The following is a 21,646-nucleotide window of genomic DNA, read 5'->3' as shown; positions in this document are numbered from 1 at the left end:
ACGCTGATCCATGGACCCTCTGTCAACAGCCACTGGGCTTGCTCTGGTTTCTGTACCTCCCACTGAAAGACATCTAGTTTATGAGTTGGAGGTGTGCCCAAACAGCTGCAAGAATGTTGGGGTATGGCCGGGAGCCCCCTGGGCCAGGAGTGTGCAGGTCTCATCCTAGCTCTGTCCTGGCAAGTCTAGGACTAGCTCTCTGTAAGCCATTCCCTCCAGCTCCAAAGCTGTGCACGTGGCATTTAGCACACCAGTGTCAGAATCGATCAACAACTATTTATTTAGCGTGCACTCTGCAAGACAGCAGGTGCTCTGAGATCCATTCTCACGATGTGCTTCCAGGCTCCCAAGAACTATCTGAAATGACTGGAACCCCTCTGGGCTCTTTCAGAAATTCCTTACACAGGAAGCATGGGGCATTTCCAAGATGCTGGGCCGCCACTGGGGCAAAGTGTGCAGATTATAACCCTACCATTTATCGAACGTGTAGCCAGGGCCAGGCCCTGCGCTAGGTTCTTACGTTCCCACTTAACCCCTTGACATGGATTGGTAGTACGCTTACCCGATTTTTTTCAGATAAGGAAACTGAGGTTTAAAGAGGTTAAGGAACTTTCGCGAAGGGGTCCGACTCCAGAGGCACATGCTCTTGACAGTTCCATGTACCAGCACCAATAGCAGAGCCCCCCACGGCTGCCTCTTCAGCCCAGACAGGGTCTGGGTCTCCCAAGGTCAGATGGCGGGGGAGGGCGGGCGCTCGGAGGGAAAGCCGCCGCTCCAGGCGTTTGCAAACACGGCCCCGCGTGAAGGGCGCTACACGAGCAGTGCTGGGGCCCACGGGCTCGTCCCGCGTCCGCAGCTACGCAAGGCCAGCCCGCTCGGGCGACGCTGCGAGCACCGGCGGGCGGCGACCGCGGCGGGGCGCGAGTACGCTCGGTCCCCGCCCGCAGCTCCCACCTCCTCAGACGCACGTGTCCCGAGTCCCCGCCCGCGCCGCCCGCCGCAGGTGTCCTGGGAGAGGCGGGCGAGCACGGCGCCAGCGCCCCCGCCGCAGCTCGGCGGGCGGGGAGGGCGCGCTCGCGGGAGCCGGAGCCCGGGGCCGGGGCCGAGGCAGCGGCGGCAGCAGGTGGAGCGAGCTCCGCGGCGGGCGCGGCTCCTGGCCTGAAACCCGCCGCTGCGGACGCCGGGGCGCAGGCAGGCCCCGCGGGGCCGGAGCCGTGCGCGCCCGGTCCAGCCTGGTTGCCGGGGAGGTCGGGTCGCCGCGCGGGGCACCCGCCCCTCCGACCCCCGCAAGACCTGTGCTCGCGGGAGGGAGCGCCGGCGGCTCTGCGGTCTGGGAGGAGCTCTGCGGGCGGCGCGGGAGGGTCCCGGCTGGCGCGTCCGCCTCCCCTCGGGCTCGGGCGCCTGGTTGGCCTCGGGGGCTCTCTGGCTGCGCTCGCCTGCACGAGTTCTCTACTGACTGGTTTCCTCTGTTTGGGGACTGTTCCCGCCAGCGACGCCGGAGCACCTTGCCGTGTGTCCGCGGGCGGGCGGGTTGGCGTCCGGGCCGCCGCCGCTTCGGGATCCCGGCTCTGCTCGCCGCCCCTGACCCTCGAGGCTCCCCGGCCTCCGGCCTCGACGCGAAGGTGCCGACCTAGCCCCGTCTGCCCCTCTAGGAGGGAGTGCGGTCCTCGAGGGGCGCTGGCCTCCCAGGACCTTCTTGGTGTGCCTCGGGACTGGGGTGTGCGCGGCCCCGCCGCTGGCCATGGCCTTCACTTTCGCTGCTTTCTGCTACATGCTGTCCCTCGTGCTGTGCGCCGCGCTCATCTTCTTCGCCATCTGGCACGTGAGTAACCGGCAGCGGCTCCTAACTCTTCTCTTTCGCCCCGTCCACCCTCTCCTTCCCCGCTTTCTCTCAAGTGCACCTGACATGGCGCGAGCCGCGGACCCGGAGGCCAGCCGCCGCGCACCTGCAGGCTGCACCCTCGGCCGGCCCGGTCCCGGGCCCAGGGACAGTTAGCGGCATCCAGAGCCCGCGGCGCGCGCGCCCTGGGAGCCCGGCTGCTGGCGGGGGGCGGAGGGAGCGTCGGTTCCCGGGCGAGGCCCCCGTGCTGGGCCTGGGGCGCGGGGCGGCACCCCCGCCTACCCTGCTCCTCCCTGCCCGCGGGGAGCGAAGGAGGGGCGCTGCTGTCGTCCCGGCAATTAGTCAAGTAACTATAACAACTAAACATTGAAAATGTCAGCGTCTGCGGTGGGCTGCGTTTAGACACGTTTGTAGACAAAGCGGAAACACGACGGGAGAGCCGCTGGAGAGGGCGCGCGGCGAGCGGGACCCGGAAGGGAGGGGGCCAGCGGCGGGGGTCGCCTGTCCCGCGGGGAGAGGCCCCGGCGGGCGACGAGTTTCCCTGTCCTCCGCTGCCCCGGCCCAGCCACCCAGCCCCTGCAGGGCCCCCGCTGGTGTCAGACTCCCCGCCCCCGGCCTCCCGCGGTCCCCCCCAACCCCGGGCCGGCTGGGGGGCAGTCGGGGAGGGTTCGACAGGTGCAGTGGGGGGTCTGGGACGGCAGCACTTCTGCATAGGGGCACGGGGAGGCCGCCGCACAGAGATGGTGCCACACTCGGCAAGCCCAGCGCTCTCAGGGCCCCCTTCTCTGAGGCTGTTTCTGCCCTGCCCTCGCCGGCCGGGAGCTGGTGGGAAGAAGGGCAGAGGTCGGGAGTTCCAGACGGAGCCGGGCCTCCCAGACGGAGCCGGGCCTCGCAGCCTCAACGCCCAGCGAGTCGGGGGGCGGGGAAGGACCCTGGGATGGGTTCCTGGAGGCTCGTCTCCATCTGCAGCGAGCCTTACAGGGCGCGTCTGCAGGGGCGGATGCCCGACCAGAAGAGTTGCAGGGTGGGTGGGATGCTGGTGTTTAGTAGGGGCGGTTTCTGGAGTGAGAGCGTTTCTTTTAAGATGGAACTAAGCTAGGGCCGGTCCTGTTACCCGGCTCTGTGGGAGCAAGAACAGGGACCCTGGCAGCAGGCTACAAGCTCCCTTCCACGTCCCCAAAGTGACCGTTGACCTGGGGGGTCCCCAGGCTTCCCCTTGCGTCTGGATGGTGCAAGTCTGTGAATCAGTAGGTTTAGGAAGGGGGGTGGTTGGGGAAGGAATTCAGACAGGAATTTCAGGGCTGATCAAAAATCGGGCAGCGAGAAGTGATGGGATTTTGTGGCCTCTCCTCCCCTGGCACGGGATTCTGGGTCTAATTCTCTCTGCAGAAAGGAGCCTCGAGTTGTTGACGTTGCTAAGGGAGAAGGAAACTTTACCTAATTTAGAACAAATAGGGGTGCAGAACAGATCACGCCCAAACAGCGCAGCACATACCTGCTCATGTGTTTCAAAGGAGCTTTCTGTGCTTCCCCAGATCGGGGGAGTCATTTGCATTCCCGAAGGCTAACGACTCCCCCCTTTTGGGAATACTTCAGTTGCTGTTTCTTTATGTTCTTGTCTTGGCCAGAGGGTGGCAGGTAGCCGAGAGCTCCATCAAGCTGTCAGCACTGGGGTTCTCTGAACAAGCCCCTGGAGCAGAGCAGGTAACCAGCAAGAATTTCCTCTCACTCGGGGGAAGATAAATAATTCAAGAGCAGGTTAATTAAATGGATGGTGTGTGCAGCTGGTTGACTAATAGACGTGTGAATCGAAGCTGGCAGTGGGGTGATGATCCCCTGTTGGCCTCCGCTCCGCTTCCCAGCGATCACCCCCCTTGTGCAGGGGGTAGTCGCATGCCGATGGGGACTGACCAGCTTCCCAGTGGGAATGTCAAGATTCTAGTTTCTGATAAGAAAAAGAACCAGTGCTGTTTGAATTCCGATTATGAGCATGGCCAAGTCTCTAGCCTCTGTTCTTTCCTGCGTCTTTTCCTTCCCCCTGTCTCGGAATCAAACAGCCCAGAGCCTCCCCACGTTGATTTGGCTCCTGAGCATTGAAAGGGGAAATCAATGCGATTGTTGTGGGTGTGGGTGTTGCCTCTATGGTGGTAATTACTTCCATGAAAATTTAGGCTGTGTGTTTGCTTTCTTTCTGGCTTCTGATCTTCCCTACATATTTCTAGATCTGATAAGCCGTATCGATTGCTTAGCATATATTAACATCGCCGGGAAAGCATTGGGCACTTAGCAACATACTGCAGTTAAAAAGCCTGCCGCATCGCCGTGTGCTGGCTGTTAAGACAGGCAGACGGCACCTTTTTCTTACTTACCTTCCTAAAGGTAATAATAGTAGCTACCACTTAATGACCGTGACCAGCGAGTTCTAGGCACTCAGTGAGGACCTGTCAGATGTCCCTCTGGTGTTTACTCCCCCCTCCCGCCCCCCCCCCCCCCCCCCCCCGTGGATGTGGCCATTCGCACCTTGCTTTCAAGTCTCATGTTTTACTTTGAAAATTTATTTGCATCTGTTTTCAAATGAAAATAATTTGAATTGCCCATTAATTTTCTATCAGCCACTGTTTGTCACATTTGGAACATGCAGAATAAAAGTGAGGGTCTGTTTTTTGTTTGGGGTGTGTGTGTGGCGGGGGTGGGGGGGCTTTGTGTGCCTTCAGGCACATGGGTTCTTACTGTCCCTGGCAGTCCTGCACTTCTCACAGCTGATATTTTATAGATCCAGGGAATGGTGGATCAGAGAGGTTATGAAACTTGCCTGAGGTTGCACAGGTGGTGTGTGCTGGAGCTGGGATTTGAGCTGAGTCTGAGCCTGATGTGCCCATGTGGTCTTTCTTTCTTTCTTTTTAAATATTTTATTTATTTATTTGACAGAGAGAGACATAGTGAGAGCAGGAACACAAGCAGGGGGAGTGGGAGAGGGAGAAGCAGGCTTCCCGCCGAGCAGGGAGCCCGATGGGGGGCTCGATGCGGCGCTTGATCCCAGGACCCTGAGATCATGACGTGAGCCAAAGGCAGACGCTTAACGACTGAGCCACCCAGGTGCCCCCCATGTCTTCTTCCTAACTCAAGTTACTATCTTTGGCTTGTTTAACTTTGATAATAGTAGATAATGTTTTTACGCAGCGGATTACCTTTCTCTAGTATAAATGAAATATTTGGGGCTGGAATTTCTGATTGGAGTTCAACAACAGAGACAGCTAACACGTTATATATCCTTTTAAAAAAGAGGAGATCCTATTCCAGTCTTTAAAAAATTAGTTTTTCTGCTTATAAAATGATACAGGTTCCTTGCCGAAAAATTTGAAAATACAGGGACATATGTGGAACAAAATAACCATTAGTTGTATTCTGCAGGAAAGGTTTGGGGGTCTCTTCTTCCAAACATTGCATATCTGTGTATTTAAAAAAATTGCATTTGGGTGTTTAGAAGGAAGAAAGGTGTTCTGAAGGGTTTGAGATGTGAAGTGAATTCTATTTCCAGCTGATACAAAATGAACAGTGTTTACTGGCAAGAGCACGCTCAGCCCTGGCTCCGTTGGGCCTTTTGCAGACAGTCGCATTTATATAAATACAGATGCAAACATTTTTGGAAAAGATCAAAGACTCATTTCAGGTTTTTAGCTTTCAAAGTTTTTTGTTGTTGTTTTTAACACGTAGAGTCACTTGTAAGACCTCCGAGTTTTGACAACATACAAATAAAGTGAATTCCCGATACTACTTCTTGGGATGCACAGCAGCGTTTGCTGGGGGGGGCGGGTTCTTGCAGGGGCTCCGGCAGGTGATAACAGCACATATTTAGTGAGAGGCAGTTTTGTTGGGCAGAATGGCGTCCTGGTGGAGCCTCGCGGCCAGTCCCAGCCTCTCACGGATCCAGCCCTGAGGACCCGGTGGACCTCTCAGTGTCTCCACTATCCATCTGGAAACAAGAAGTAGTTGATGTGACATGGTGGGTCGTCTGGGCTTGACACTGGCCTGGCTTTGGAAGACCCCACTTTGGTCTGCTCAGCGATGCACCATCCCTTCCGTCTGGGACGTTCCATGCCCAGTGTGGGGTCTGCAGCTGCAGCCTCCCCGCCCCACCTCCCCCAGCACTGCCGCACAGTGGGTGTGGAAGGAAGCTCCCTGAGCACAGCCAGCTTTTCTGGGTCACCCTTGTTCTCCAGAGCGGAGGATGGGGCTGGGCTTGTGCACAGGGCTCAGCAAATGCTCGGGGGGTGATTTCTTGTTCCCTCCTGGCTGACGTGGTGACTCTTTTCGGAATTGGCTTCCGGCTACTTCTCTGGGGCTGTTCCCTGGGCGGTTTGGGCACGTGCGTTTTCTGCGGTAGCCTGGCATTTTGGAACTCTGGGACCTGTTGCTTTTACAGAAGAGGACCGGCCACGAGCAGGGGTGCGGGGCTGGTTCTCCTGCGGGGCACAGCCTGGAGACAGGTGCTGACAGTTCCCAGAGAGGGCCCCATAGGTAAGGGGTGCTGTCTGTGCCGCCTCGGGTCACCTAGCTGTTGGCTGGTGGTCTTCCTCGACTACCCCCGCAGGGGACGGCTTCTGGCCTCTGGTATTCCCCCCACAGTCAGGCGGGAAAGAGGCAGGAGGGTGCGGAATTCAGGGAGGCACTGGCCCACATCCCCACTGCTCGGTGAGGTTTGGAGCCTGATTGGGGGGGATGTTGGGGGGCCCCTGTGACATTTGACTTCGACGTGAGCGTCGCTGAAAGACAGTAAAGGCAGAGACCATTGGGAAGCCTTTGCCAGGTAGCACCCCAAAGCCAGCTGGGCAGAGTCCTTTCCTGAATCCCGAGGCCTGGTGACCTCGCTTCACTCCTGTCCAGCACCCGTACACCCTGCCCGCGGCTCTGCATGGGCGTCTCCCTTGTGCTCCCCCTCCCAGTTCATCTGCAAACCAGTTCCCCTGGCGCTCCACTCTCCTAGCGATGTGCTGGGCGGCTAGCGCCCTTGCCAGCTGTCCCTGGGCTGTCATCTGCCTCTGTTGGCCCCTCCCCCAGGGGTCCCACCAGGCCCTGGCGTCGGTCACAGTCACGTGCCCCCTCTGCGTCTCCCGCCTTTCCAGGGGAGGGGGCAGGGCTCTCACGCACGCTGCTGCCCGGTTGTGGCCCTGTGTGACCGGGACCATTTCCTCTATTCCACCCTGTGACCCCAACCTCACCGACCTCCAGCCAGCTCTCACGTCTGCTCTTGGCCCCTCGTGCCCGCAGTCCCCCAGGGACACTCGGCCCCTGTCCGCTGTTTGCCCGTGCCCAGGGCTGCTGGGGCCGGTGATGCATGGCTCAGCCCTGACCCTCCAGCAAGATCCTGGCCGCTTCTTTCAGCTCCTATGATGCTGTTCTAGATCCTTGGCATTTTCCCAGAGCCCCCGAAGCCCCTGGACCCTCTCCCAGACTTCACTCCCAGCTGACAGAGAAGGCGAAGTTACTAGCAGGGACACCTGGGCACCCGGCCCTTCCCTGAGCTGCTGAGTCTGCAGCACGGTTCTCTGTCGGAGACCAGCTCTTCCCTGTGGGCTCCCCGGGGACATTGCCCTTCACGGCCCCCAGCTCCAGTGCCCTCAGCCACCGCCCTCTGGCAGTCCGTCTGCGGCTCCCTGAGCTCATGGGCCGGCCGCTGTGTCCTGGGCCCTCCCGCTGCCGCCGGCCTCGTCCTTCGCAGACTGGCTTTGCCTCCCTGTTCCCTCTTTATTCTTGTAGCAAATGTTCAGAAAAGCACCGAGACTGAAAAGCCTTCTGGTCCCATCATCTAGAATCAGCAAATGTTAGTGTTTTGCCACTTTGGCGTCTTCACCACCTTATTTAAGGCAACGTGTTGCCTTGTTGGCTCTGCCTTGTGCCCTGCCTCTTCCCGGCCCTGATCTCGGCAAGGGCTCTGGTGGCCAGTCTCCCAGTGCTATTCAGGGCTCCTCCGTGGCCTGCCCGTGGCCTCGAGTTGCTGGCCCACGTCCTTCTTGTGGCTGCTCTCATGGCTTCTGTGTTTCTCCCCATCTCCTCTTTCTCCCCTGCCTTCACTTACCTGCGGCTGCCCCCATCCCAAAGTGTCAGTGCCCCCGACCCTGTAGACCATGTATGGGGCCAGCCGGCCCACACCCTGGATCATGCCCTCTGCCCCACCACGGTGACCTGTCTGCGTGCTTGTCTTTCCCCCATTAACGCTCACCTGCCTCAGCCTGCCCCACATGCACCTGGCCCAGGCCCTCTCCTGTCCTTTCTCGCGGTGCGTGCCCCTTCCAGACCGGTTAGATCTCACCTGAATGACTCCCTCGCCCCAGCTTCCAGGAACGACCTTTCTAGCTCCTAGCAGGATCTCTCCATGTCATCCTCATACTGAACACTTTTTCTGGCAGCTCTGGCCTGCAGGGTCCGGGCCCAGGTAACGGTTCGACCGCCTCCCTTGTCCTCTGTGTCCGCGGCGTTCTCGGCTTCTTGCAGCTACCTGCACAGGCTGTTCCGCAGCTCAGCGGAGGTTAGCTGCTCTGCTCTGCCCCGGCCTGGGTCCTCGGCGAGGCCCGACTGTCTCAGCTGCTGACCCTCCGACCAGGGTGCCCTGGTCTGATGCCCTCTGTTGCACTCGTCCCTGGGGATTGCTTTTGTCTCTGTGCCTGGACTGTTAGCCCTTCTGTGGCAGGAACCGCCACCCTCGTTTGTAGCCTGAGCCCCCAACACAGAACTGTCTCTGTGGTCGGAGCCCAGGGAGGGCAGAAGACACAAATCCAGGATCTGGGTGATTGGCTGCACCAGCCGAGGCTCACAGACTCTTGCTCGGGTTTTCCCGACTTACCCGGTTACGGCAGTCATCTGGATGCTTGTTAAGAAGGCACATTCCTGGGCTCCACCGGAGGCCCATGGAGCCCCGCCCGGGTGGTAGGAACACACCTGCACTCAGCCTGGCATCCCTGGGGTGCAGGAGACGCTCGACAGGGCACCGGAGTCTAGGTGCCTGTGAGGAGGCTGCCCTGGGCTGCGTTCTGAAAGGCAGAGGTTGGGGGTTGGGGAGCTGTATCATTGGAATGGGCCATCAGTCTGACAGGACGATGTTGGGTGGGCTGATTTATGCTTGGACACAGTGGCCCCGTGGTGTCTGGGGGCACCCATTTTTGATCAGGGATGATGGTGAGATGCACCAGTCTCCCGTCCCGTGATGACCGGGCGCAGGCGGTCCCCTTGCGGCTTAGATAAGGCAGATCTGAGGTTCCAGCCTGATGTCTTTGCTGTTTGGATTCCTTGTGAGCTGCCCGTCTTCTCTTGGAGGGAAGTTCTCAGAAAGGGGCAGGCGGCTGTGTTCGTTTAGAGAAGAGGCCGAGTCCGTCCTGGTCCAGCACTGAGGCCATGTGGAGGTGGTTACTGTCTGGGATGTTCGCAACCAGGACCTCTGGGTCCTAACACGGGGAAACGAGACTCACTGGAACATCTTTTAATGGCTCTTGGAATCTGATTAATTCCCATAAAGGTTATGGAAAGCTCCAAGTGCACAATTAAATCCTGAATTGGTCTCTGAACATTGATCTGGAACCTAACAATGAGGCTGGCAAATATATATATATTTTTAAAGATTTATTTATTTATTCGACTGTGAGAGAGGGAACACAAGCAGGGGAAGCAGGAGAGGGAGAGGGAGAAGCAGGTTCCCCGCCGAGCAAGGAGCCCGACGTGGGGCTCGATCCCAGGACCCTGGGATCATGACCTGAGCCGAAGGTAGATGCTTAACTGACTGAGCCACCCAGGTACCCCTGAGGCTGGCAAATATTTTTAATTTGACATAGAAGTGGCAAGCATGAGACATTCTTGCATGCTGAAATAAAGCCCGAACAAAGAACACTAAAAAAGACAGAAACCAAGATTAAGCTGGTAGACTCTAACGAAGCTGCTGACATTTCTGGGGGCCCGGGGTCCTGGGCATTAGGACGTCCCAGTCTGGGCGGGGGGGGTCCCTGCCGAGGGCTCGGGGTTGAAGACTTGGGTCGGCTCACAGGAAGGTGCCCACCTCCATGCCCAGCATCCATCTCACACCCCACCCCACAGGTAGGGTAGGTCTTAGGGGGCCCAGATATGTGTGTGCCCCTCCTCCCTCGTGGATCTAAGTTCTGCGTGTTCTTCCACTGTGTGTCTCCTGTCTCACCACGGTCCAGCCGCTCGCTCTGGCTCAGCTGGACGCCCGGGAAAGCTTGTGTGGCTCATCGGCCCGTGAGCCCACGTGACCCGGGCTTGGTGCACCGCTTGGGCCTTTTTGCTGTCAGTGAGGTTGATGCAGACGGAGGGCAGGGTCTGCTGTCCAGGTTACATACCTGTGGAACTTAGGAGGACGTGATGAATAGGTGCACAACGCAGCTGTGCTTGCTGGGGGCTCTGACCGTCACCCCTTTGTCGCCTTGCTTGGGTGGTGAGTCTAGGAGCCCCTGGAAGAAGAGTGAGCCCGCGGCTCTGGGACGGCGGCGGCCGCCATGGGTGCAGCGTGCACTGTCCTCACTCCCCTGCTCCAGGCCGGGCGGACTCAGCACAGTCGAGGACCCGGCAACCGGAGGGTGCGCTCCACTGTCGGGGGGATGGCTCAGCCTCACGGGCCCTGGCACCCCCCCTCGGATAGGGCCCTGAGCACGGGGCCTCTCATCACTGCTGGACCCCCAGGCCGTGCTCGCAAGTGAGCCACGCGGTTGTCTTGCTGCAGGACCTGTGAGCCTCTGTCTTCCCAGAGCCAGAGTGGGCACCAGTCGGGGGTGCGGAGCCAGGCGGGGTGGACTGGGCCCGTCCCTCATGGCACCATCTGGCTCAGACTCAGGCTGCCTTGTCGAGACCCCTGGGTTTCTGCACTTCTGGTGGCCTGGCTCCCTGACCGGGAGACGGACCTCACCTGGCCCAGCGGTTTCTCCTTCGGGCGCTGCCCGGCTCCCCTCATGTTTTAGCTGTAATTGTTTATTGTGGTAAAATACACGTCACGTGGAATTGACTATTTTCCAGCCACGTTTAAGGGTACGCTTCATCGGCTTAAGTGCATTCACGTCACTGAGGCACCACCCCCACCATCCACTTCTAGACCTTTCTATCCTACCCCGCTGAAACCCTGTCCCCACGAAACACTGCCCCCACTGCCCCCCCCATGGCCTCCCCCAGCCCTGGCGCCCCCGTCACGCCCCGTCCTGCTTCCCGTCTCTGAACGTGGCTGCTCTTGGCGCCTTATGCCAGTGGGTCCTGTCCATCTGTCCGTCTGGCTGGCTCCAGGAGGCGCCCTGGAGACTCCTGCGTGTGGGGGCAGGTGCCGTCTCGTTACTTCTTAGGGTTGGAGGGCATTCCATTGTGCATCTCACAGTTTGCTTGTCCCTTCCTCTGCAGGGTCCACCTGCAGCTGCTTCTGTGAGCAGCGCCGCGGAGAGCTCGGGTGCCCGGGGTCTCTGACGCCCTGTTCTCCCTGCTTCGGCAACGCAGCATCCCGTGGGGATTCCGTTCACTTTCTATGGTTCCCCTACTTCCACAGGCAGACCTCTCTCGGTCCTCAGCCTTGGCTGCGCTGGCTCTGGACTCGGTCTTGACCTGTGGCCCCTGCCAGTGGCCTCTGCCTGCTATCCCTTGCGACCATTGACAGTTCCGAGCGCCCCAATGTACTCGTGGGCGGAATTATCTGCTCTGTTTTGCTGTGTTACTCTGGGGTCCTCAGTCTTTTAGGCGAGTCAGTTGTAGAGTATCTTTTCAAGTCTCAGCTTCGGGTCCTGTAAACGGCTCTTGGCTTTGCCGGGGCGAGGGCCCCGGGTGGCTTCATCAGGAAGAGGTAGCCGTATTTGCCTGAGAACTGGGGAACGCACCGGAGTGAGGGACCAAGGGATCTGGTGAGAATGTCGTCGTCGTTCAATAAAACCCGATTTGCATTTATGCTCCCATGTGGACGGGAGGTGCAGAGGCCTTGGTGGCCTCTGGGGGGGGGGTGGGGGGCCGGGGGCAAGGAGGCTGTCAGCTCACGGGCCGATTCACAGGATGGCTTCATTTTCTAGCTCCTTTGAGCTCCCTTGAGTCACAAAAATGGTTTAAAAGACCCTCAGATTGGTAAAACTGTAACTGCCCTCTGTCTGTTTGCTTGCCTGTCTGTGTCTCTGTCTCTCACACAGTTACCACCACAACCAAAAATATTCCACAGCAGGGAAAACCCCCCGCTTTTCTGGCCAGGCCTCTGGGGAGGATGGGTTTGCTTTTCTCTGTGCCACCGGGGGGAAGGGTTGATGGCAGGTGTGGGGGGCGGGGAGTGCCCGCGTGCCCATTTGCCGTTTGGGCTGAATGCCTTTGCGGGGGCGGTGGAGACAGACATTTCCCGGACCCTCCGCACCCGGGGGCTTGTGGCCCAGAGCCCCAGCCCGGGCCTGCCTGCAGGTGGCCAGTGCCTGGACCTGCCCGAGTTGGGGGTGGGGTTGAAGCCGCTTGGCCAGACTGGAGCTGGACCGGGTCCTCCGCGCTAGGCACACGTTTCTGACTGAATGACACCTGACACTGTGGGAGGAACCGCAGGCCGGGACACCACGAATCCCCGTTAAATATGTGCCTCTCCTTCCAATCCCTTTTGGGATTGGGCAGCCTGGCGCCCGGAGCCCGGCTCCCTACCGCCACCCGCAGGTGCTCCCACGGGCTGGCCTGCTCCGAGGTGTGCGGTGGATAAGGAGTCCCTGGCATCGGGCTCCCGGGCCTTGACCACGCTCTCCCTCCTCCCGTCCTTCTTCCTCTCTTGCTTTTGATCTCCTTTTGTTCCGTCTTCTTGGCGTGTATCCTAGACCCGCCAGAGGCTACACAATATTACTTAGCCCGGTTGGAGGGCCCCAGGGCTGGGAAGTTAGCTGACACCACCTCCCTCCCCCGAGGCTAGGAGAACTTGAGGCTGACATTTCCAGAGCACCAGCCTTAGGCTCCTTTGCTGTTTGCGCCTGCCTGGGGTCCATTTGGACGCTGGGGAAAAATGCAGGGGAGGAAAGCAGAATCTTGGAGCTGACTTCCTTTTTTTTTTTCTTATTGGCAACTGATTCATGAACCCTAAAAAAAGAGTTGATAGCAACATAGCCAGCTAGCTATAGAAGCCCAGATGGTCCCCTATATAATAGAGACATTTGTCTCTTGGATAAAAAAATATTTAAATGTGCTCTGTGAGCTTATTGAGAAAAGGAATTAGCAACTGCAGGGGTTGCGGGCATGGAGACAGCCCAGTGATTCGAGCCCCGCGGAGCGCAGAGATTAGGAAGCGGGAATTGGAGGTGTGAGGACAGATGTGCGGGAACCCCGTGCGTGTGGGACACGGCTCCAGGGTGCCCCCCATACGGCCTGCCCCTTGGGCGTGCTGCGGGCGGAGGGACCAGTTGGGACGTGTGTGTACGTGGAGACGGAGCCCTGTGGCCCAAGGCGTGGCCAGCTGGGGAGGATCCGTGGCAGGGGTAGGCAGACCAGGGCCAAAGAGAACACATTTGTGCCAACTGTTCCTAAATTCTACACTGAACGGACAGACAGATGATCCCGCTCCCCTTCTTCCTTTCTGTGTGTTCGCTGGGAAATGGTGCAGGCCCCACAAAACCTGTGGGCCTGCCTGAAATCCTTACAGAGCTTTGTCACCCGTCCTGGGCAGGCCACTGGGTGAGGATCCTGCTGGTGATGGGGCTTCTGAGCGCGGTGGCAAAGAGCTGACGCCGGCCACTTTGCACGGAGGGCGGGCTTGGTGACAGCCACGGAGCGGGAGTGGAGAGTGGCGGCAGGGGGGGAGACGGTCTCCCAGAGATGCAGAATCCTTATTTGCAGTTGGGGATCGAACCAGATGCAGTGGCACCTCAAGCCCCTTCATCATCACTGGAGCGTGATTTATCCCGGGATGATGTTTCTTGGAGGTTCCAGAGGGAATTGAGCGGAGGCCAACAAGGCATATGTGCTTAGTGCAGAGAAATGACTGGAGAGGAATGTGTTTGGTCTTGACACCCTTTTCCCTCACTGGCTGGCAGTTTTAGACCCAAAAGTCATGCCCTGGAAAGGCGCTGGCAGCTCCTGAGGCAGGAATTGCTGCTGAGCGATGCTCGGCCACAAACTGCTCTGTGGGCGTGAAGCCCTTGCACCTCCCTGGGCCATGCACATGGGTGCGCGTGCCTGTGTGCACACGTGTGTACATGCATGTACACGCAGGGTTTGTGTGTCTGCACACGTGCACATGTGTGAGCATGTGCACGTGGGTGTGTGCACGTGCGCTGAGCACAGTGGTCTCTGGGGTTCTATCCCGCTCTGTTGCTGCTTACTGTCTGCATCTTGTTCTCTCCCTGTTCTCCGTTTGTGGCTTTTCTTTTCTGACGGCCTTCCGTGTGGGGAATGTATCACCTGTGGTTCTAGAGATCCATTGTGGCCCCCTTAATCAGCGAAGGCATTTCTGGGAAGAGGGGGGTGTTCGGCTCATACAGTGCCTGGCAGATCTGCAAAGCAAGATGACAGAGAATCACCTGGATTTGGGTCTCTGGCCTTCCTACTCCTGTCCTTGAATTACTGCTTCTGAGGACAGAGAGTCTCCTAGGCTCAGCGTGGGTCGTGCCCCCACTGGCTGCACCGAGCAGTGAGTTGAGGTGTCGTGGGGTCTCCAGGCACCTGGACCCACCCTCTTGCTGGGATTGCCCTCAGAGGGGAAATCAGACCGGTGGGGAAGGGGGCATAGATGTTGGGTGACCAGACCATGCTGACGTTCCCTCCCTGAGCTCTCCAGCGTCGCTGTCGCCTCCCCTATATTCAGAGAAAGCAAGCTTGTCTCTAAAGCAGAGGTTAGCTTCCTGGGGCCACAGACACCGAGCCGTGTTAGCCCAGGGGAGCTGCGGAAGCTCACGCACGTGATGCGTGGCTTCTGTGCTCTGGCCAGGGGACTGGACCACCCGGGTGATGACTGTCCCCTGCCCCTGAGGAGGGTCTCCACGTTCTCTTCGTTAAAGCATTCCACGGGGGCCACATGACATGCCTCCGTGGCACATGGCTGGCCTTCTGAGCCCATGGCTTTCACAGGGTCTGCTTGGAGGAGGCCTTTGCAGGAATTTAGCAGAGCACCTGCTCACCTGGAAGGAGGGAGCCGCAGGTGTGTGAATCAGGAATCAGAAAACCGGGTCTTGCCAGTTTGCTGTCTCCCAGCCTGCTTGGCCCTGAATTCTAGAGGATAAATGGCAAAGTGAACCCCAGCTCTTCCTTCTCATCTTGGAAAAGTAAAGCCCCTGACCCCCAATTCCCACCTCTTCCTGAGACATCCCCCTGGTGCCCCACATCTGACCGTCTGAGCACCCGTCCCCTGCTCCATGCAGAGCGGAGCACGGGAGGCCTCTCCCAGGCCCTGTCTGTACCACTGAACATGCTCCCTCTGCACTCCCACCAGAGCCACTGTCTTACAATTAGCAAAGCCGGCTACTTCTGCCACCGTACAGAGTAAAAGCTGGTCTGTGCTGCAAACGGGAGGCGGCATCAGCTGTCTCCTGAGGGGAGAGGGGATGTTATTGGCCCAGAGCGAGGCTGTGTGCTGGCTCTCCTGTTAAAATTGTTCCTCCACCGTTCTGGGATCGTCATAAAGGAGCCAAGTAAAGTTAAGTGGAGCAGGATTCTTACAGCCGAGGGACACATGGCTCTTGGAGGAGTGTGTTGTTTTCAGAAGTCAGTCCCTCCCCAGCCGCAGGGCCCCGCCGAGCGCTGGGGGCAGGGCAGGACACGGGCCACAGGGGCCAGAGGAGCGCCTGGCCACATCACTGCAAGACCCCGGCCACTAGGAGCTACTCTCAGTTTGTTGACTCCCTCCCTCTGTGTCCCCTTTCTCATGTCAAACACCAAGGGGAACATTTCATTCAAGAAAAAGAAATCGATAAAACAAACCCAAACTGAAGCCAGTAAAGCGTTTGGGGTCAAGGGCTCAGCCGTGTTGTTAGGGCCTTGTGGGCTGTTGTGCGCTCGGCTGATGGCGCTGCTTCTGGATTCAGGGCAGACGGATGGTTTGGTGTCCTGCTTGCTGATGGGTTTTCTTTTAATTTGACTTAAACTGTCGGAAGGGGATGGAGTCACATAGCCAGTGCTAGAATCCTGACACCAAGAGGGACCCAAGGTCATCGGGTCAGTCTTCTCGTTTGGGAACGGGCTCCGTCAGCCCTGAGAGGCAATGGGACACAGCCGAGGCCCCGGGCCAGTTGTAGCTCCAAACCCCCGCTCCGCCCGGAGTTTGCAAAAGGCACCCCGTTGTGTTTTAGAGCGGCCGAAACGAGGACTAGGAACGCGTCTGTCCGGTCTTCCCACGGCGCAGGCTGGGTACTGGGCTGTCTCCGCAGCTCGGTGGGGTCTGGGTGGGATGGAAGGCCCCATGCGGCAGCCCGCCCGCCCCCATCCAGTGGAACGCGGAACCGGAGGAAGACGGGCATTGGAGGATGGTTTTGCATTTTTCATGTATGTTGTCTGTCTGTCTGTCTGTCTTTGAGGGGGGCGTGCCTCCTCCTGAGCAGAGCTGTGCATCCGAGGGGCGGGCACACAGCGGTCCCAATTTGGAGCACGACGTAGAGAGCGCTGCCCCTGCGGGCCGTCCCCGACTGGTCCTGGCAGTCCCCGACTGGTCCTGGCAGTCCCTCCACGTCGCTCCGGGTCGTGGCCTCTCCCATCGTCAAACAGGGGGGTCTTTCCTCGCCCCGGTGTTCTGAATCAGGGGCCCCCCTCCCCACCGCGTCAACACCGCCTTCCTGCAGGACAGTGTGGTCCAGCATGTGCCCTCGCTGGCCCTCACCAGTCCTTGTAACCCGTCATCGGGGCCACGCCCTTTGTCCCTTTCTGGTGCTGTCTGTCCTCGGACCCAGTGGTCTTAAAGGACACGCGGTCCTGAGTGGGGTCGTGGCTGGCTGGTCAGCAAGTGGCCGGTGGAGGTCTTGTTGCTCACGCTGTGGGGTGACTCCACACCAGCCCCCGAGCTTGGTGCTCCCGGAGGCCCTCTGCTCCCCCGGCCTCTCGGTGGCCCCCCCGGCCTCTCAGTGGCCCCCTCTGGCCGGCTGACATGTTCTGCGTGCGCCCCACCCCAGCCGCTCCGCCGGCGGCCCTCTCTGCCCGTGGCACCGGCGACCCTCGTCTGGCAGTCGACAGTCACATTGGCTTGTGGCTTCGATGCTTTTCGAATGGAGGAACAAGAAAACCAGCAAACGGCATTTGCTGTTTCTAGAGGCTCCTGAGCATGACCCAAGTCTCTCCCGCTCTTTCTTCCTGACCACGTGGGGAGGACACCGCGCCCCAGAGGGACGCAGCCGGGCCTGCGGAGCTGCCAGCATGCGGGGGGACCAGGTGGGGCTGGCCGGAGGCTCCAGACCCCAGAGAGGCTGCACAGCCTGTCCCGGGGAGGCCGAGCTGCCTGGCGACAGGGGGTGATGTCTGTGGGGGAGACCGGGAGATTCCGGGGGGCCAGCCCTGCCCCCAAATGCCCGTGCCCACAGCCGGGAGGATTCTCTCCCCTCCTTGTGCATCTTTCCTGCCCCCACCCGTGTCAAGCCTGAGCTTCTGAGTTTGGGCTCCAGAGCTCTGCTCTGCTTTGCCTTTCCTGATTTTACCAGCCTCCGTTTCCTGATCTGGAAAAGGAGGGGTGGCAGGGTCAGTGGCTCCCGTGGCTGCCTGACTGCCCCCGCCCCCCCGCCCGACGTGGCTTTTCAGAAGGCCTTGGGGCAGATCCAGGCTCGGCCCTGCAGGTGGCCTCAGAGGACACCACAGCTTTCACCGCTCCTCTCTGGGACCCTCGTTCAGTCCCACGTGTGTCCCCCCCAGCTCACAGCTCCTCCTAGGCCGTGTCCTCTCTCACCCGGGGCTCACTGCCTTGCTGTGGAAATGTGTTCTCCTGGCTGTTTGGTCTGTGAGTTGTCCTCCCCACTTAAGACTCTCCTCTCCTCCCGGCGAGGACCCTGGGGGTGGAAGAGAAGGCTCAGTGAACAACCTTGGTCTCTGACCTCTGTCTTCAACGGGAACGGCCGCGGCCTCCCCTTGAAGTGGACGTTCAAGTAGAAGACATCCTCCTATCTGATGATACTGTGATTCACTCCTGGGGGGTGTCCCCTCGTCCCACCCCCCAAGCCCTCCGGGTCTCTGTGGGAGTGGGGGGCTTAGGTGAGCGGGGTGTGCGGCCCGTAGCTTCCTGTCGCTCTGCGTGCTGGTGTGAGAGCGGCTGGAGCCCCCAGGCCCTGTCATGTGTGTGTGTGTGTGTTCTGGCTCGCACCCACGGCCTCAGCGCAGTCTCTGGCCCCTGGTTCTCCATCTGCAGGGACAGCTGAGGCCCCTTTCTGCTCTGCCCGCCCCCCACCCCCCTGTAGCGCCTCACTGCTCCCAGCCTGAGCAACAGGTACGACAGGCACTTTGACAGGAGCGGCTTCCTTGTGAACGGTGTTGGTGTCCACAGTGTCTTGGGGGCCCCCTTGTGCTCTGGTGGTTCAGACTCCGAGCCCTTTGTCTCTCCGTCCGGCGATCCTCTGAGTCATTTATTTACCCCTCAGCATCCCCAGTGCCTTTCCGAGGTGCCCTGTGCTCGGTGGTGTCTGTGCTCAGGCTGGGAGGGGCCGGGGGGCCAGGTGACTCGGAAACTCTTTCTGGGCCCCGCCCACCATTGTGAACCAGGGGTGCTGGGGGCTCTGAGCCCAAGGGACGTCGTCCACCAGCTGCCAAGACATCCTTTGTGCGTGTCATCGCCCGAGGGAGGGCAGGGACGGCTGGGGTGGGCTGCAGGCCTCTGCTTGTCATTTCCCAGGCGGCAGATCCAACGGTGGAGGAGGCAGGACCAGCGTGAGGACGGGTCGAGGTGGCCGGTTTCCTGCGAAACCATTGACTTTCAGTTGGGGTCACTCTGAATTATTTTACTTGGTGCTGTGTTTGCCTCCTTGCTCAGGCAGGCGCCGTTCCTGTGGGCCTCTGAGGCTCACTCCAGTGTCGCTGGGGCTTGGCGCCACGGTTAGTGTCCTTGAGGCGCCGGGGGGAGGGTCCGGGCCTGGGCGGAGCCTCCCGGTGACCTGGGTGGCCCCGGCCGCTGCCCTGACCTGTGGCACCTGCTGCCTGGCGAGGGGTTCAGCCCTGGGCAGGATGGGCTGGGCACCGTTACGAGGGGAGGGGAGTGGACGGGAAGGCCCCCCGCCCCGCCCGCCAGGCATTTCCTGGGAATAGTGCCCAAACATGACCACCTGCGCCCCTTGGACCTGCGCAGCACCCGTCCCCTGTTAGCCCCTCTGGGGTCTCCACTCTTAGTGACGCTGTCCTCGTCCCAGGCCCCGGGGCGCCCGGCCTGCAGCCACCCTGGACAGTGCTTCCTGGCTCTCCATCCCGGTCCTGTCCGTGGAGACTCAGGGCCTTGTGGGCACCTTCCTGCCTTGGTTTCCCTGTGCGGCCACCAGCACAGCCCAGGAGCCCGAGTTCTCAGGCCCCAAAGGAAGCCGGGCACGCATCCACATCGTGATGTGTGAGGGGGAGAAGTGCTGAGCGCTGTCTTGCGGGGCCTCTGCGGGATCCCCAGGCCTATTTGGAGCGTGGGCGCCTTTCCCCAGTGACGGGGGCTGGCTGTAAGAGGCTGCGGGCTGCTGCCCCCAGCACCCCTGCTGTCTCCTCTGTCACGTTCTGTCCTCTGTCCTGGGACAGGTCACTGGCCTGTCCCCACCGAGGCTTCCCGAGGCCACCGGGCTCCCGCTTTCCTTCCCCAGGAGCAGTTAACGGAAAACAAATGGGGTGTCAGTGGGGCGAATCTGGGCGGTGCTGGTTGATTTGTTGAGAAGGCTAAGCAGCTGCACTCCACCCGCGGAGAGGCCTGTGGGCCGCTGTCCGTCCATCCATCTGTCCGTCCGTCTGTTGGATAGTGCGCGGTCGGTGAGAGCGCCCTGGGAAGCCTGCTGCTTGTTGCTCCCGTGGCTTGCCATACCGTTTGTCACCTGCGTCTGGGTTTCTTTCTGGTTGTTCTAGATGAGCGGGTCTCAAACTTCCGGGTGCATGCGAGTCACCCAATTCCGACGATTCCTGCCCATGGGGTTGTGGTTTGGGCAAGAGGGCCGGTTGTGCTGTTTGGACACAGGAATGTGTCAGCGATGCTTGGCCTACGTGGCTGTTTTGTGCCGTTCCGTGGAGTGTGGGCATCGCCGTGGAAGTCGTGCTGGTGGAGCGCTGACCCCTCCGGGCCCCGTTCTACTGGCAGGGACCCCGTGTCCTCTGCGTTCTGTTATGTAGATCCTAGAGTTATCTGCTTTTCAGTTGGGACATGGAGGCACAGAAGGTTTGCCTGTGGTCATACAGGAGTGCGTGGCCAAGCCAGACTGCTCCCGGGCCGCCTGCCCCCCAGCACGGCCCCTGGCCACGTCTTGCTTCTCCCCTCTGCTGTGGTTCGCCTCCCGGGAACCATTCCAAGCTCTCTGTGCTCTGTAGCTAGAGATTTGTCGGTTTTTATTATTTATGTTTAAAGATGTATTTACTTAGAGAGAGAGTGTGTGAGTAGAGGGAGGGGGACAAGCAGCCTCCGCCCCTGAGCATGGAGCCGGACGCGGGGCTCGATCCCACGACCCTGAGATCATGACCTGAGCCGAAATCAAGAGTCGGATGCTTAACCGACTGAGCCCCCAGTGCCCCCGTTTGTTTGTTTTTAAGGAGAATGGTCAGTGTCTCTGATTTCTTGTGGTCCTAGAATCGCATGTGTATGAGTAGCTCCGATGGAAGGAAAGCGAGACGTGGTTGGTGCCTCATCTTGGCACAGAAAGCCTGGCCCTCTGGGGTTTAGGCAGGAGGAGAAGGGGGACATTGTGAACAGGCGCTGCTCTGGGCGGTAAAGTCCGAGAGGACTCTGAAGGGACGCTTGTCCGGGCAGCTGAACACACAAGTCAGGAAGCAGCCCTCTTCCGAGGCGGGTCCTGGACGCACCTGCATGCCGTCTGTGTCCTGCTGGCCGTCTGTGCCCTGCTGGCAGCAGGTGCGTGCGTGTGGAGTGCGCGCTCTGCTTGTAGCTCGTACAGTCCTGTCCTCAAACGCACTTCCTCATTCCACAGCCATCACCCAGGAACCGAGGAGCAAGACAAGGCCGGCCCTGGAGGCGACAGCAGTGCGCTGGGGAAAATGTGCGGGGTCCGAGCAGGTGCTCCGGGCAGTGGTGGCCACAGAGCATCTTAGCCGCAGAATCTTTTGGACGGGGTTCCTGCCTCATCTACATTAGAGAAGTAGACATGGGGCAGTAAGATGCACACATAACCCGGGCCTGCTTGACCCCCACAGGTCAGCTCGACTGCAGTGACCCGGGCAGGCCCGTGAGTTGCAGAAGCCAGGCCAGGAGGGGCAGGTTTGGTGAACGAGGGGGGAGCCTGCCTTCGTGAAGGCTGGCAGCCTGCACGCTGTGGCTGGAGGCTCGGGGTGCATGGCGGGCGAGCCCAGGCAAGAAGGGGACCCTGGTGTCTCTGAAGCTGGTGGGTGTTGGTATGGCCGTGTGACTCTAGTGCGGTGTTGGATTGTGGCAGAGCCTGGTGACCCTGGGACCTCTGCCACCAAAAGTCCACAGAGGCAGGACCCAAGTCCGCTCCTGGCTGCTGAGTGTGTGGAGGAGACTGTGAGCACCTCTCCCGGTACTTTGGCACTGGCGTGGTGGCTGTGGAGCCGGACTCCAGAAGCTGGGAGAGGGCATGGGGCGCACAATGTCCAAGGGCCCCTCGGCTCTGATGCTCGCCTGGGTGTGTGTGTTGCATTGACGCGAACTCTACGACTCTGGGGAGGAGAAGGGCATCCTAAGGACCCCTGCTCCTCTGTCTTTGCTCTCGTCCA

General features: G+C 59.9%; 1 protein-coding gene and 1 long non-coding RNA gene across 11 annotated transcripts in view; one reads left to right on the top strand and one right to left on the bottom strand.

The window, feature by feature from the left end:
* The window catches only part of CNIH3 (cornichon family AMPA receptor auxiliary protein 3), a 221,632-nt gene that overhangs the window by 115,665 nt on the left and 84,321 nt on the right, over nt 1-21,646 (top strand). Inside the window, exon 1 of one of the 10 annotated variants that reach the window (XM_027611540.1) lies at nt 1,138-1,822. The exons of the other annotated variants lie outside the window; for them this stretch is intronic. Within the exon in view, the coding sequence (XP_027467341.1) occupies nt 1,742-1,822 (81 nt within the window). The 5' untranslated portion in view covers nt 1,138-1,741. Of the gene's footprint in view, nt 1-1,137; nt 1,823-21,646 lie in introns of those variants that run through there. 10 annotated transcript variants of the gene reach the window in all.
* On the bottom strand, nt 11,094-18,411 carry LOC113932422. The gene is made up of 5 exons (XR_003523064.2): nt 18,360-18,411; nt 17,682-17,781; nt 15,263-15,345; nt 14,938-15,028; nt 11,094-14,313 (listed from the first exon to the last, which is right to left on the bottom strand). It is a non-coding gene; the product is annotated as an uncharacterized LOC113932422 (long non-coding RNA).

Source organism: Zalophus californianus, chromosome 10 (assembly GCF_009762305.2).
Source record: "Zalophus californianus isolate mZalCal1 chromosome 10, mZalCal1.pri.v2, whole genome shotgun sequence".
NCBI lineage: Eukaryota > Metazoa > Chordata > Mammalia > Carnivora > Otariidae > Zalophus > Zalophus californianus.
The sequence above is the reverse complement of the archived record's forward strand: the minus strand, read 5'-3'. Positions and strand labels throughout refer to the sequence as shown.